At 54.1% G+C, this 10909-nt stretch overlaps 8 protein-coding genes; 3 read left to right on the top strand and 5 right to left on the bottom strand.

Annotated features, from left to right (window-relative positions):
• The window catches only part of CHC_T00000207001 (hypothetical protein), a 2539-nt gene extending 272 nt beyond the window's left edge, over positions 1-2267 (top strand). Inside the window, 2 exon segments of the mRNA XM_005719208.1 lie at positions 1-2071; positions 2072-2267. The exon segment at positions 1-2071 is cut by the window's left edge and continues 272 nt beyond it. Of these exon segments, the coding sequence (XP_005719265.1) occupies positions 1-2071 (2071 nt within the window). The 3' untranslated portion in view covers positions 2072-2267.
• A 13-nt stretch (positions 2268-2280) lies between these two features.
• On the bottom strand, positions 2281-3532 carry CHC_T00008499001 (small GTP-binding protein of Sar1/Arf family). XM_005719207.1 is given in 5 exon segments: positions 2281-2617; positions 2618-2994; positions 3094-3120; positions 3234-3293; positions 3451-3532. 4 exon segments carry the CDS (start codon positions 3530-3532, stop codon positions 2618-2620), a joined length of 546 nt encoding a protein of 181 aa, XP_005719264.1. The 3' UTR covers positions 2281-2617.
• Positions 3533-3615: 83 nt separating this feature from the next.
• On the bottom strand, positions 3616-4263 carry CHC_T00000206001 (hypothetical protein). Its single transcript, XM_005719206.1, has one exon. The coding sequence runs from the start codon at positions 4261-4263 to the stop codon at positions 3616-3618; it is 648 nt and encodes a 215-aa protein (XP_005719263.1).
• A 19-nt stretch (positions 4264-4282) lies between these two features.
• Positions 4283-5700, top strand: CHC_T00000205001 (hypothetical protein). XM_005719205.1 is given in 2 exon segments: positions 4283-4879; positions 4880-5700. The coding sequence occupies 1 exon segment, from the start codon at positions 4283-4285 to the stop codon at positions 4877-4879; it is 597 nt and encodes a 198-aa protein (XP_005719262.1). The 3' UTR covers positions 4880-5700.
• CHC_T00000204001 (hypothetical protein) lies at positions 5700-6857 on the top strand. Its single transcript, XM_005719204.1, has one exon. It carries the CDS (start codon positions 5700-5702, stop codon positions 6855-6857), a length of 1158 nt encoding a protein of 385 aa, XP_005719261.1.
• A 281-nt stretch (positions 6858-7138) lies between these two features.
• CHC_T00009078001 (Translation initiation factor eIF5) lies at positions 7139-8588 on the bottom strand. XM_005719203.1 is given in 2 exon segments: positions 7139-7331; positions 7332-8588. 1 exon segment carries the CDS (start codon positions 8586-8588, stop codon positions 7332-7334), a length of 1257 nt encoding a protein of 418 aa, XP_005719260.1. The 3' UTR covers positions 7139-7331.
• A 46-nt stretch (positions 8589-8634) lies between these two features.
• CHC_T00000203001 (hypothetical protein) lies at positions 8635-9081 on the bottom strand. The gene has a single exon (XM_005719202.1). It carries the CDS (start codon positions 9079-9081, stop codon positions 8635-8637), a length of 447 nt encoding a protein of 148 aa, XP_005719259.1.
• Positions 9082-9187: 106 nt separating this feature from the next.
• CHC_T00009174001 (probable arsenite translocating ATPase) lies at positions 9188-10726 on the bottom strand. XM_005719201.1 is given in 2 exon segments: positions 9188-9256; positions 9257-10726. 1 exon segment carries the CDS (start codon positions 10724-10726, stop codon positions 9257-9259), a length of 1470 nt encoding a protein of 489 aa, XP_005719258.1. The 3' UTR covers positions 9188-9256.
• Between the last annotated feature and the right edge of the window lie 183 nt (positions 10727-10909).

Here is a 10909-nt window from a genome sequence, read left to right as displayed (position 1 = left end):
ACAGGGGACCCCGCCTGCCCCCGATGGCACCGCGCCCGCCCCCGGGCCGCTCGCCACGCCCGCGCGCAGGAAGCAACCCTCGCAGCCCGCTCCGACGCGCAGGCCGACGAGGCGCGGCCGCAGGGCAGGCGCCGCCGTCGCCGCCCGCCCGTCCGAGCTTAGGGCTCAACAGGTCGCGGCGGCTGCCGTCGCTATCGCCGCGCCCGTCCCCGCCGCCGTCCCGTCCCCGCACAAGTTTTCGCCGGCGTCCGTGCTAGCGAACACACGCGTGCCGGATGTTGTGCCGGCGAGTATCTCGGGTTCGGTTGGTAAGCTTACGCCGCAGGATCAGGTCGACGTTGTGCGTCAGCTGGAGAATTGCATTCGCAGGAGAAAGTTGGACAAGGCCCGCGACATTTTGCTCGGTCATGCCACTACGCGTGTGTTTGGCACCAGGCATTATAATGCCCTTCTTGCTGCCCTTGCAAAGTCAAATAGGGTCGACGAAGCCGAAAGATTGTTTTGTCAGTTTGCGAATAGCGGGCTTGCTCATGATGTCGCCAGTCATTCCATTATGATTTCTGCGAACGGAAAGGCAGGAAGGATTGATGAGGCCGAGAGATGTTTTCGGAGAATGAGACTGGAAGAGGTTAGGCCCAACGCCTTCACTTACTCAGCCCTCATCGAAGCTTTTGGCAGAGCCGGAAAGCTGTCAAAAGCGGAGATGGCTTTTCGATCCATGATGGACGACGGCGTTGTGCCGAACGTCGTCGCCTACAACGCCCTTATGAAAGTTTATGTGAAGCGTGGGAAGGGGCCTAAGGCCTTCCAGTTGCACGATGAAATGGAGATGAATGGCCGAACCCCCGATGTCGTCACTTATGGCACTCTCATTGATTCGTGCGCCAAAGCTCGTGACGTGGAGGGGGCCTTCCAGGTCTTCCGCAAACTTCAACAAAACAACATCGAGCCCAACAGCGTGTGCTGCGCTTCTCTCATCGACGCTTGTTCTAAGGCCCGACAACCTCAGCGCGCCTTTGAGGTCCTGGACCTCATGAAGCGATCCAATATTCGTCCTGACATTTTTGCATACAACGCGCTGATCGACGCCTGCGGTCGCGTCAAGCTCGTGCATCGTGCCTTTGATGTGTACAAAGAGATTTTGCAGTCAGGATTGAAACCTGACAAGGTCACGTTCAATGCCCTCATTTCTGCATGCGGGAGGGCTAGGGATCTCGGTCGGGCTTTTGAGGCTCTCGAAGAGATGACAAAGTCCTACAATTTGACGCCGGATCGCCATACCTACAACTCTCTCATTGATGCCTGCGGCAAGTCAGAGCGCATCGATCAGGCTTTCGAGGTCTTTAGACGTATGGCTGCGTCCGGTGTGAAGCCATGTGCTGTAACGTACAACGCCCTTATTGACGCTTGCGGGAGAGCGAAAAACTTAGATTTAGCATACCAGCTCGCCAATCGGATGACATCAGAGAAGATTAGCCCAGATGTCTATACTCTTAACACACTTATTGCTGTCTGTGGAAGGTGCGGTGACATTAACCGAGCATTCACCGTCCTTCGAGAAATGATTGCGCAAGGTGTGCGTCCTGACGAAGTCACCTACAACACTCTGATTGATGCCGTCGGGAAGAAGGGTGAGCTATCAAGGGCCTGGGGCTTGCTGCAAGAAATGAAGTCGTTGGGTCTAAGACCGACCCGCGTCACTTACAACTCCTTTGCATGTGCATGCGCCAAAAGCCGGGATGCTGAGCGCGCCATGGAGTTGTTTCAGATGATGCAGACGGAACGCGTTGAACCTGACGCGGTGACTTATTCCGCGATTGTTGACTCATGCCTTCGTGGAGGCCGCATTTCTGATGCCGTATGTCTCTTTGAGGAAATGCAGTCTAAAAACATTGAACCTTGGGAGTCATTAGGGGGCAATCTCGCCATGGCATGCCTTAACAATGGAGACCGCGCTCGCGCCGCTCGTGTGTTCTTGTCACTCTGCCCGGCCGCACAAGCTCGTCTGGATGAACGTACTCGGCTCGCACTTGTTCACTCGGGAGCAGCTACCATTCCCTACATGAGTTAATAACTGTGTACGAGTAGGATGGGGATAATGATTTTGCGTATTTTTGTGTTGCATGGACGGGGATTGGGTTCAGGGTGATGTAACAATGTCTTTCATGTCAAGCATAGGTTGATATGGTAATTGTACTATATTTGTAGCAGTGCGGTAGCGGGGCAGGGTAACATAAAGCGGAACGGAACCACAGTTCTTCACAAGACAGATATTCGCGCATCTACAGTTTTTCATGGAACAATGTTTCAATACGCCGACAGTGTCTATTTACCGAATCGAGAGCCCCAGTGGCAACTACAGGCTCGAAGCGAAGCTTACTACTAAAGTACGGGCGTGTGGCAGCCAGGTGGAGTGCGGGCGGGCTCGTCTCGTAGTAGCGAAGACGGCAAAGAGGTCCGCGCTCTTAGTAGTTCTAATCTTCAATCATACAGGTTCCGGTTACGGGAAAGCGGGCATGGCCCCTGCAATATATTCTTTACATCTCCCAGATGGGCCTTACCATCAACGAACTACAACTCGTTCCCAAAGATGTCTTTCCTGAACGGCTCGGTAAATCTATGCCTTCGTCTTGATTGAGTCGGAGATCCACTCGAATCCCTCTTTCAATCCATCTCCCCGAAGCGCGCTGGTTGCAATAATGGTCCATTTCTTATCGACAATAGAAGACAAGCCCAGCGCTTCGGCAATCTCCGCAGCAGAAAGCGCTTCCGGCATGTCTTGTTTGTTAGCAAAAACGCAGACAACGGCATTCTTGAGCTCCTCCTCTTCGATAATATTCATGAGCTCACGCTTCGCAATTTGCATCCGGTTGGCGTCGCAGCTGTCCACGACAAAAATGACAGCTTCTTGCTCCTGGTAGTATGAGCGCCAGTACGGCCGAATGCTTTCTTGGCCACCCAGGTCCCATACTTGTGCTTTTAGCTTGCCAACCTCTGCAGGACGTGGGCGAATAAACACGGAAAGAATGGTTAGAAGACGGCAAGGTGTGTGTGGTGATGAGGGCATGGTTTCAGTTGACGAGGGATGCGTACCTATTTGTTCAGCATTGAAACCAATCGCTGTGATTCCGGAAAAAGTGGGTGAGACCGCATCAGGATGGAAAAGTTTGGTTAGATAAGTTTCAAACTGCTCAGACGGTCTTGTAGTTGGACAACAAGCGAAAATGACATACTCGGTACAGTAGAATGAAAAGTGCCTTCCTTCAATCGGTACAGAATGGACGTCTTGCCCGCTGCGCGTGGTCGCAAAAACAAAAAAAAACATTGTGTCCATGGCAATACCGAAGAAAAGGGAAGCTGTGGTTAGCATTGTTATTCTTCAGCTCGGGAAATGCGCGTCAGGAAGAAACGTGCGAAGTGCTCTCAATCGCACGGGAGGTTTGCGCATACCATTGTCGAGTCCGAGAATGAGGATCCTGACCTCCTTCTCCCCGAAAAGCGAGGAAATGAGGCGTGAAAGAGCGTTACCCATCGCTCCAGCGGGTTCCCGGGGGATATAACAAAATCGGCTGTGGGTGGTGGTGTCACAGGGGCGAATCTTTCTCCAATAGAAAGTTACAAACGTAGATCGCTTTGACGCCCAGAGTTTTCGCTGTAAAAGCTGAGGATTGGCGGTGCTGTGGAGAAGATGGCAAAGGCGGTGAGGTGGTAGTGCCGAGAGACGTCAGGATGAAATTGGGGCGGGGGGGGGGGAGAGGCTGTCAACAGTAACGTTAAACTGCGGCATAAACCATAGTGGCTAAAACGACATACCCACTGTAAGGATAAATGCGAATTTATAATATTTTTAATGCTCCCAGCTCTGGGAAACAGAAGTGATTGCGACTTTAGACACAAAATACGACCACCAAATGTCAGGCGTGTCACCTTACCACGAATGACGAACTCATGAGGTCCGTCAACAATGCCTTTGACAGAACATCTTCTCGTAGTACTCAACGAGTTCTTTTGAAACGGGTGCAGCCGTCTATCGATAGAGCTCTTTTTTCCTACCAAGCATCCAATTCGTAACTTCAGTATGGCGGCCGAAGGCGAGGTTCTCCCAAGCCTACAGCAAAGCCACAGGCAGGATGCGCAGACCTCAGCAAAGACGAGAGAAGAAAGTGGTCTCGAAGGACGCGTTAGGTGGATGACGAGCAAGCGCGAGTTCCGCGCACGCGCCCACTCCAATCCTCTCAACGACGGCTTGTTCAACCCCCCCATGGGCCCGTCCAAGCTCCCCATGGACCGTCTCTATGCGCAGCCACCCTCCCCTGTCGTGCAATGGTGTGACATCGGATGTGGTTACGGCGGCCTCCTAGCGTCGCTAAGCGCTGCATTCCCCAACAAAACCATGCTCGGGCTCGAAATCCGCGACCGCGTCGCTGAGTTCTGCCGGAGACGTGTGATGGAAATGCGTTCCGAATACCCCGGTTGCTACGGCAACGTCGCATTCGAGCGCACAAACGCGATGAAGTTTCTACCCAATTACTTTGCAAAAGGAAGCCTGGAAAAGTTGTTTTTTTGCTACCCGGATCCACACTTTAAGAAGAAGAAAAACAGGCAGCGCATCATCTCGACGCAGCTGCTTGCAGAGTATGCTTACGTGTTACAAGAAGGCGGCGGCGTGGCGTATGTGGTGACAGATGTGCCCGAACTGTTCGATTGGATGGTGCAGCGGTTTGAACAACATCCGCTGTTCGAGAGACGGGGGGAGAGGGATCATGCGGACGATCCGGTGTCCAAGTTTGTGCGAGATCTCACGGACGAGGCGCAGCGCGTCGATAAGAGTGACAGGGGCAAGCAGGACGCTTCGTTTTGGAGAGTGGTCAACCCGTAGTTACGCCCGTAGTTGTGCCCGTAGTTGTGCTATTTTCGGTCTCCTTGACGAACGAAAGAGGGTTACGGTTGAAGATTCCCCATTCAGGCAGGCAGATCTGTCAAGGTGAAGTCAGCCGCACGTCGCGGAAAGAGACAAATGTGAGAAGGCAAATCGCGCGGCATATCAAGCGGGCATGGACTGGAGTGCAAGTGGACGAACCAATGCACTTATAGCAAGGCCGCCGGAAAATGTGAAAAACATCACCATGACGTTGTCCGAGATGAAGGTGAAGAGAGCGGCGAGGATGGTGACGGTCCACATGAGGACCTGGAACATGCGCTCGCTCAGTTGCTGGCCCTTGAGATCCATTTCGGTATATCGTCAACTCGTGCTGCGGTTCCGTGCTATCTCCCTCCTGATTCTGCAACACTAACGCTGATTGCTGGTGGTTGCTGCTTGTCGGCTGGGGAGAGTGAACGCTGACCCTGCTTGGCTTTGTCAATCTACTTGCCTTGGAAAGCCGAGTTATCGTTTCTATGACATTCGTATCAACTGTAAGTGAATGGTGTAAGGATAGGATTTCTCCCAATTGTACCCAAATCACAAGTGCTCACATACGGTCATCCCCCTGCCAACTCATGTTTCACATTCGAGCACAGGCTGAAAGATAGTTCCCGCCGGCGTCCCAAGCCCCCCTTTTTCAATCTCGTTTGGGATTTGTCTTCCACGCTTGCCCGCCATCCTTTGCGTGAAGGAAGAACCCATGGCTGAAAATCTCTCTCCGATGATGTCCGATATCAACAAGTCAATAAAGCCTGGCAAGTGCACCTTTCCGCTGATGCGCAAGAAGCGTCCCTGCGGCATGCCCACCCGAGTCGGCTGCGCCCTCTGTGGTGCTCATCTATCGAAGCTGCGCTGCCCTTCCTGCACTACGGCTCTCCCCTCTGAGCGCGCTTTATCCAAACACCTCCCCATCTGCCCCGCCGCGCGACGGATACGAAAGGAAAGGGAGCAGCCGTGGTGCGTACCAGCCTGTAACATCTACCGCCAATCCGTCAGCTATAAGCAAACCCTCTATTCCAAATCCCCACTCCAACTCGATGAGATAGAACATGTTATGAAAACAGTCCAACGTCTGCTCTCGACAGGAAAGGACAGCCTTGCACCGCCCTGGGTACCTACGCTTCCTGTCCAGCGTAGTTTTTTACTTGAGGAGGATGCAGATATCGCAGCCGAATGGGCCGACTCGCGAAACTCTCAGATGAAGTTAGAGCCCAAGCATTTCGCCCAGTTTGGTCCACTTGCCGCTTCTCTACTTCATCATCCGCCCACCGACAAGCTCGCCGTCCTCGAGCTTGGCGCCGGTCGCGCCTACACAAGTCTCTACGTTGCTCATGTGCTACACAAGCGCGGCCTTCCGGCCAGCTTCGTAGCGGTCGACCGTGCAGGGGGGCGCCACAAGGCGGACAGGACCATTCGCAACTGGGTCGACAATGCCGACAGCCCGCTGAGGACATTCAGGAGAATTAAATGCGACGTCGCAGACTTTAGAATACGTGAAGTGGACGAGATTAGAACGGCCACCGATGTGCGCCTTATCGGTAAGCATGTGTGCGGAGCGGCGCTGGATGCATCGCTCAATGCTGCGACAAATTTTGCGAGAGAAGAGCGCAAAGGTGCGGGGGAAGTTAGACTGATTTTCGCTTGCTGTTGTAGAAGGCTTTGTAGATGGGACTGGTTGGGGGAGGCCCAGAAGATATGGTTGGATTGGGGGGTTGACGACAAGTTTTATGAAGTGATTTGTCGCCTCGCACAGTGGGGTCTCGATCAAAAACAGGCACAGGAATACGCTGAGATCGGGAAAAAGTGTAGGCTTCTGCTCGATATGGGTAGGGTGCGATGGTTGCGGCGTCAGGGATGGGACGCGTACTGCGGAGAGTACACAACGGCAAGCCCAGAGAATAGATGCATTGCAGCCGTTTGGAGAGGTGTGTAAATGTAAGAGCACGTATAATACCACCACATCTATCGTGAAATTGCAACCAGGAAATAGTGAGTCACGACAGAGTTGCCCCTTAATCCCTTTCCCTGTTGAGCTACGGATGCTAGGCAAAGCTTCAAAGAGAGCACATCGCGAGTCAATGTTCCAAATTAGAAGTTCCGGAAGCAACAAACGCACTTTGCCGCTCTCAGAAGCGTAAAAGAGATAACGAGTAGGCTGAACGCAACGAATCGCACAGGTCTCAAGCGATGGAACGTGTGTGAAGGTGCAAAAAATAACCGCAAACTAAAACATGTATTCATGCACGAGCAGATATGCCGCTCGCGAAACAAGAAAAGTGGAGCAGAGAAGGAATTAACTATCAAGAGTGGTAACCGTCATGACCTCAAGCAGTAGAAAACCGCCACAGGAACCTCTTACAAAGCGATGACAATGTTCCTGTCAGGCGGGAGGGTTTGTGCGAGGACTTTACTCGTCGTCTTCGTCGGTTTCCTCCTCTTCCTCACTTCCCTCCTCTTCCTGCTCCAGCCACTCAATGATAACCCAAACCGCCTTGCGAACGTCAGTGTCCGATCCCTCGTTCCTGTACCACTCCAAGATATGCTCTTCCTCGATGACGTCGGCATCATAAGCCGCCTTGAGGAAATGTGGAAGCAGAGGGAGCATCTTCTTATCATGCTCACCAACCCAGTCGAGGTAGCTCAAAAAGGCGTTCTGAGCGTGGGCTTCCATCGGTTCGCCCAAATAAACAAAGACCGGGATGGCCCTATCTTCCACCGACTTGGCCATTGTAGCGACAGTCTCGTCGACAACAGCAGCCATCATAATCCCCCTAATCACATCATCCTCCCCGAAGATCTTCTCAGACTTGGAGAGTACTTTGCTAGGTTTCTTCCCATCATCGATGTATGCCTTCAACTTTGTAGCCATATGATGCTCGTCCTCGGCAGGAGCACGCTCCAAAATAGCAGCAGCGGCACCAAGCTCACGCATGCGTGCCTCCTGGGCTTCCTTGGAGGTATCGACACTCCACTGAACATCGTCATCTTCATCATCGTCTTCCACAGGACCTGTGGCAAACTCGTCGTGAAAGTCAATATCGGCAGCCATACCGACTGCCTCACCATTCTCGGCGGCCTTTTTGGCGGCCTTCTTTGCGGCACGGTCGGCCTTGCGGCGTGCCTTCTCATCGTCATCTTCATGGTCGGGAGAATGGGCCTTCTTGGCCTTGAGGGCACGACGAGCTGCCTTGTCTTTCTTGCCACCCGACTTCTTCTTCTTGCCGTCCGGAGGATTGTTCGCAATGTAGGTGCAGAGTTTGTGAGTCATATCACACAAAGCCTCGGAACCACAAGCGTTGCAAGCTTGAGTGATGTTGCCATTTTTTTTGAGCTTGAGGTCAGTTTCCGGCAAATTACAGTTGGAGCAAAGGACAAACATATCGATAAACTTGCGCAAGGTCTCGGTTAGAACATTCTGCTGGAATGCACCATTGACGATGTAGACACCGGCGTTGTCATCAATCTTTGTCTGTGCGCCAAGCTCACAGCCAAAAAATTTGCAGACATAACCCGGGGGCCTGTGCAAGGCACGAGCGACCTCGAAGCAGTTGACGATACGAGTTTTGATGCCGTTGCCCCGGCCTTCGACTTTACCCATGACGGGGGGCATCTTGTAGCGATTAAACTGGTCATCGCCGCCTCCAATGTTGACAGAGGTAGCCATGTTGCACAAGTCCAAAAAAAAAACGGGGAGAAGAGAAAAGAAGCGGTTATGTGGCGAGGATGGGGACAGCAAGGGGAGTGGGGGACGGGATTTGGAGTGAAGAAAGAATGGTTGATAGTTTCGGGCGCTTGGGCGCTAGCGGACGAGTTTCAACCGGCGGTAAGGACGTGATGAGTGGAGGGACGTTTCGCGACGCCGGGTGGGAGGGTGTCGTATCCGAACATGCAAAAGACAGGGCGAATGCTTGTAGCGCAATAGTGATGCCAGTGTGCAAGTCGTATGCGGGAACGGGGAGCAGTGGGGGCCGACGTTTGGGGAGAGGATGGGGAAAAAGTGAGGGTTTGCGTTCGGGAGGGCGGGTAGAGGCGGGGGGGGGGGGGGAAGTGAGGCGGCAAGGTGGGGCTGGGGACAGGTAGAAGAGCAATTTTTTTTCGCCACAAATGGAGGCGAGTGGTGGATGGCCGATAGGTGAGGGAGGCCGAGGACAGTGCATTCACTGCGGCCGTCGCACTGCGGTCTCTGCATCCACGGGGCTGTAAGACACCTTCTGATTGGCCTTGGAGGCGCCAACACACCCAAAAAATCAGCGTTCCTACATGTGCTTACACAAAACCTGCTTTGTTTACTGTACACTCTACCCGACCCTTGTACTGTAAATCAACTTGACCTCAATCCACCAGCTCGGCCTTCGCCTTCGTTGATCCGCCATCATTCGGCTCCATCCCCGACTCCGCCACTGCCTCCCTCTCAGTGGTTTCCTCCCCCCCAGTTATCGCCGCTTTCGGAAACAGTTGTCCGCTCATCGTCCGCAGCGCCGCCGCTCCCTTGATCTCCTTGTCAAACATTTGCACCTTTGCAATCAGCAGCCCGTCAAACGTCCTGTCGATAGCCCGCAAGTTCCCTGCCTGCTCCTTGAATCGCGCCGCGCAAAACGTACAATCGTCGTTCTCAGGTTGCACTTGATTCACAAACATATGTCGAACCGGAATCTTCTCTTTGGCAAGCTCCTCCACCAGCCGCTTTGACTCGGCGATAGCCATCATGTTCGGGATCGTCGCCACCACGAATTCCGTCTGGATTTCGTCCCGGAAAAGATCCCGCACCATCCCCATAGACCGCTTCAGCTCCTCCATGTCCTCCACAGATGCGTTCAATTCCGCATCCGGATCTCCTCCGCCAAACATCCCCTTGAACTGCTTCATCACATTCCCCAACTTGCTCTTCATTGAGATAATCTTTCCGAAAAAGCCGTTGAGAAAGTCCGGCAGCGCCAACAGTCTCAGTGTATGCCCCGTTGGCGCTGTGTCAAACACGATCCGTTCAAACCTCGAATACGCCGCGTCCCCTTGAATGTACTTGACAATCTCCACCAGCGCCACCGCCTCGTCAAACCCAGGAGGGATCGTGTCAAAAAGAGAGTTCAAATCATCCAGCCCCATATCCTCCATCCCCATCGAAGCCAGCGCCTTATCTCCGCCGCCCATCTGCTCCATCATCTTAAACGTCCTCTTCATCGAGTCTGGATCCACCTCCTGCGCGTACAAATTGTCGATCCCCATCACGGGCACCGGATCCCCACCTGACATATTCTGCCCAAAAGCGTCCGACAAACTATGTGCCGGATCCGTAGACACAATTAGCGTCGTCTGCCCCCTGTCCGCAAACGCAGTCGCCACCGCCGCCGACATCGACGTCTTCCCCACTCCCCCCTTCCCACCCACAATAATATACTTGCGCGCCGTATTCCCAAGCAAGTCAAGCGCCTCCTCCGTCGATTCATGGCGCAGCGGCACGGCCCGCTGCATGCTCCCCCCATTCCCTGCCTTGCTCCCTCCCGCAAAACCACTGTTCGTGGTCTTTACCTTATCCGCTATACTCACGCTACCATCGTTCTCCGCCTTCGCCGCCAACTCCGCATTCTTCGCCTCCAACTCCCCGCTAACGCCCTTCACCGCCCGCACGGCCTGTATGATGGCAGACACGAAGAGAGCGACCTGCAGCGGGTGCGCCTTGGCCCATTGGATGGGATTTTTGTCGGCTTCTGGTGGCGGCGGCGGGGCGACGGGCACCTCCACAACGGTCTCCGTCTTCTTTGCGCGCCCGGTGCCCCCGAAGACACGCGGGATGCCCAAGAGCATAGTCGGGGCGGTGCTTGGAGGCAAGCGGATCGCCGCCGGGCACGCGCTCACAAAGGTCGACGAAGACGCGCCCAGCGGCGCGCAGGGCGTGACGAAGAGCGGGGCAGGCATCTTGACGAAGTCGGATGCGAGGAGTGGGGTGGCGACGGCGGGGGGCAGAGAGGCGCTGGTCGGCGGGATGCT

The sequence above is a fragment of the Chondrus crispus genome, genomic scaffold (assembly GCF_000350225.1).
Source record: "Chondrus crispus Stackhouse genomic scaffold, scaffold_466, whole genome shotgun sequence".
NCBI lineage: Eukaryota > Rhodophyta > Florideophyceae > Gigartinales > Gigartinaceae > Chondrus > Chondrus crispus.
This window is presented reverse-complemented; position numbering and strand designations above follow the sequence as displayed.

Coding starts and splice junctions, on each gene's coding strand:
- CHC_T00008499001 (XM_005719207.1), bottom strand. CDS start 3,532: ATGGGTAACGCTCTTTCACGCCTCATTTCCTCGCTTTTCGGGGAGAAG. Junction 3,294..3,450: donor CATTCTCGGACTCGACAATG/GTATGCGCAAAC, acceptor GACCACGCGCAG/CGGGCAAGACGTCCATTCTG. Junction 3,121..3,233: donor TTTTCATTCTACTGTACCGA/GTATGTCATTTT, acceptor CCGGAATCACAG/CGATTGGTTTCAATGCTGAA.
- CHC_T00000206001 (XM_005719206.1), bottom strand. CDS start 4,263: ATGGGGGGGTTGAACAAGCCGTCGTTGAGAGGATTGGAGTGGGCGCGT.
- CHC_T00000205001 (XM_005719205.1), top strand. CDS start 4,283: ATGGACCGTCTCTATGCGCAGCCACCCTCCCCTGTCGTGCAATGGTGT.
- CHC_T00000204001 (XM_005719204.1), top strand. CDS start 5,700: ATGCGCAAGAAGCGTCCCTGCGGCATGCCCACCCGAGTCGGCTGCGCC.
- CHC_T00009078001 (XM_005719203.1), bottom strand. CDS start 8,588: ATGGCTACCTCTGTCAACATTGGAGGCGGCGATGACCAGTTTAATCGC.
- CHC_T00000203001 (XM_005719202.1), bottom strand. CDS start 9,081: ATGCACTGTCCTCGGCCTCCCTCACCTATCGGCCATCCACCACTCGCC.
- CHC_T00009174001 (XM_005719201.1), bottom strand. CDS start 10,726: ATGCTCTTGGGCATCCCGCGTGTCTTCGGGGGCACCGGGCGCGCAAAG.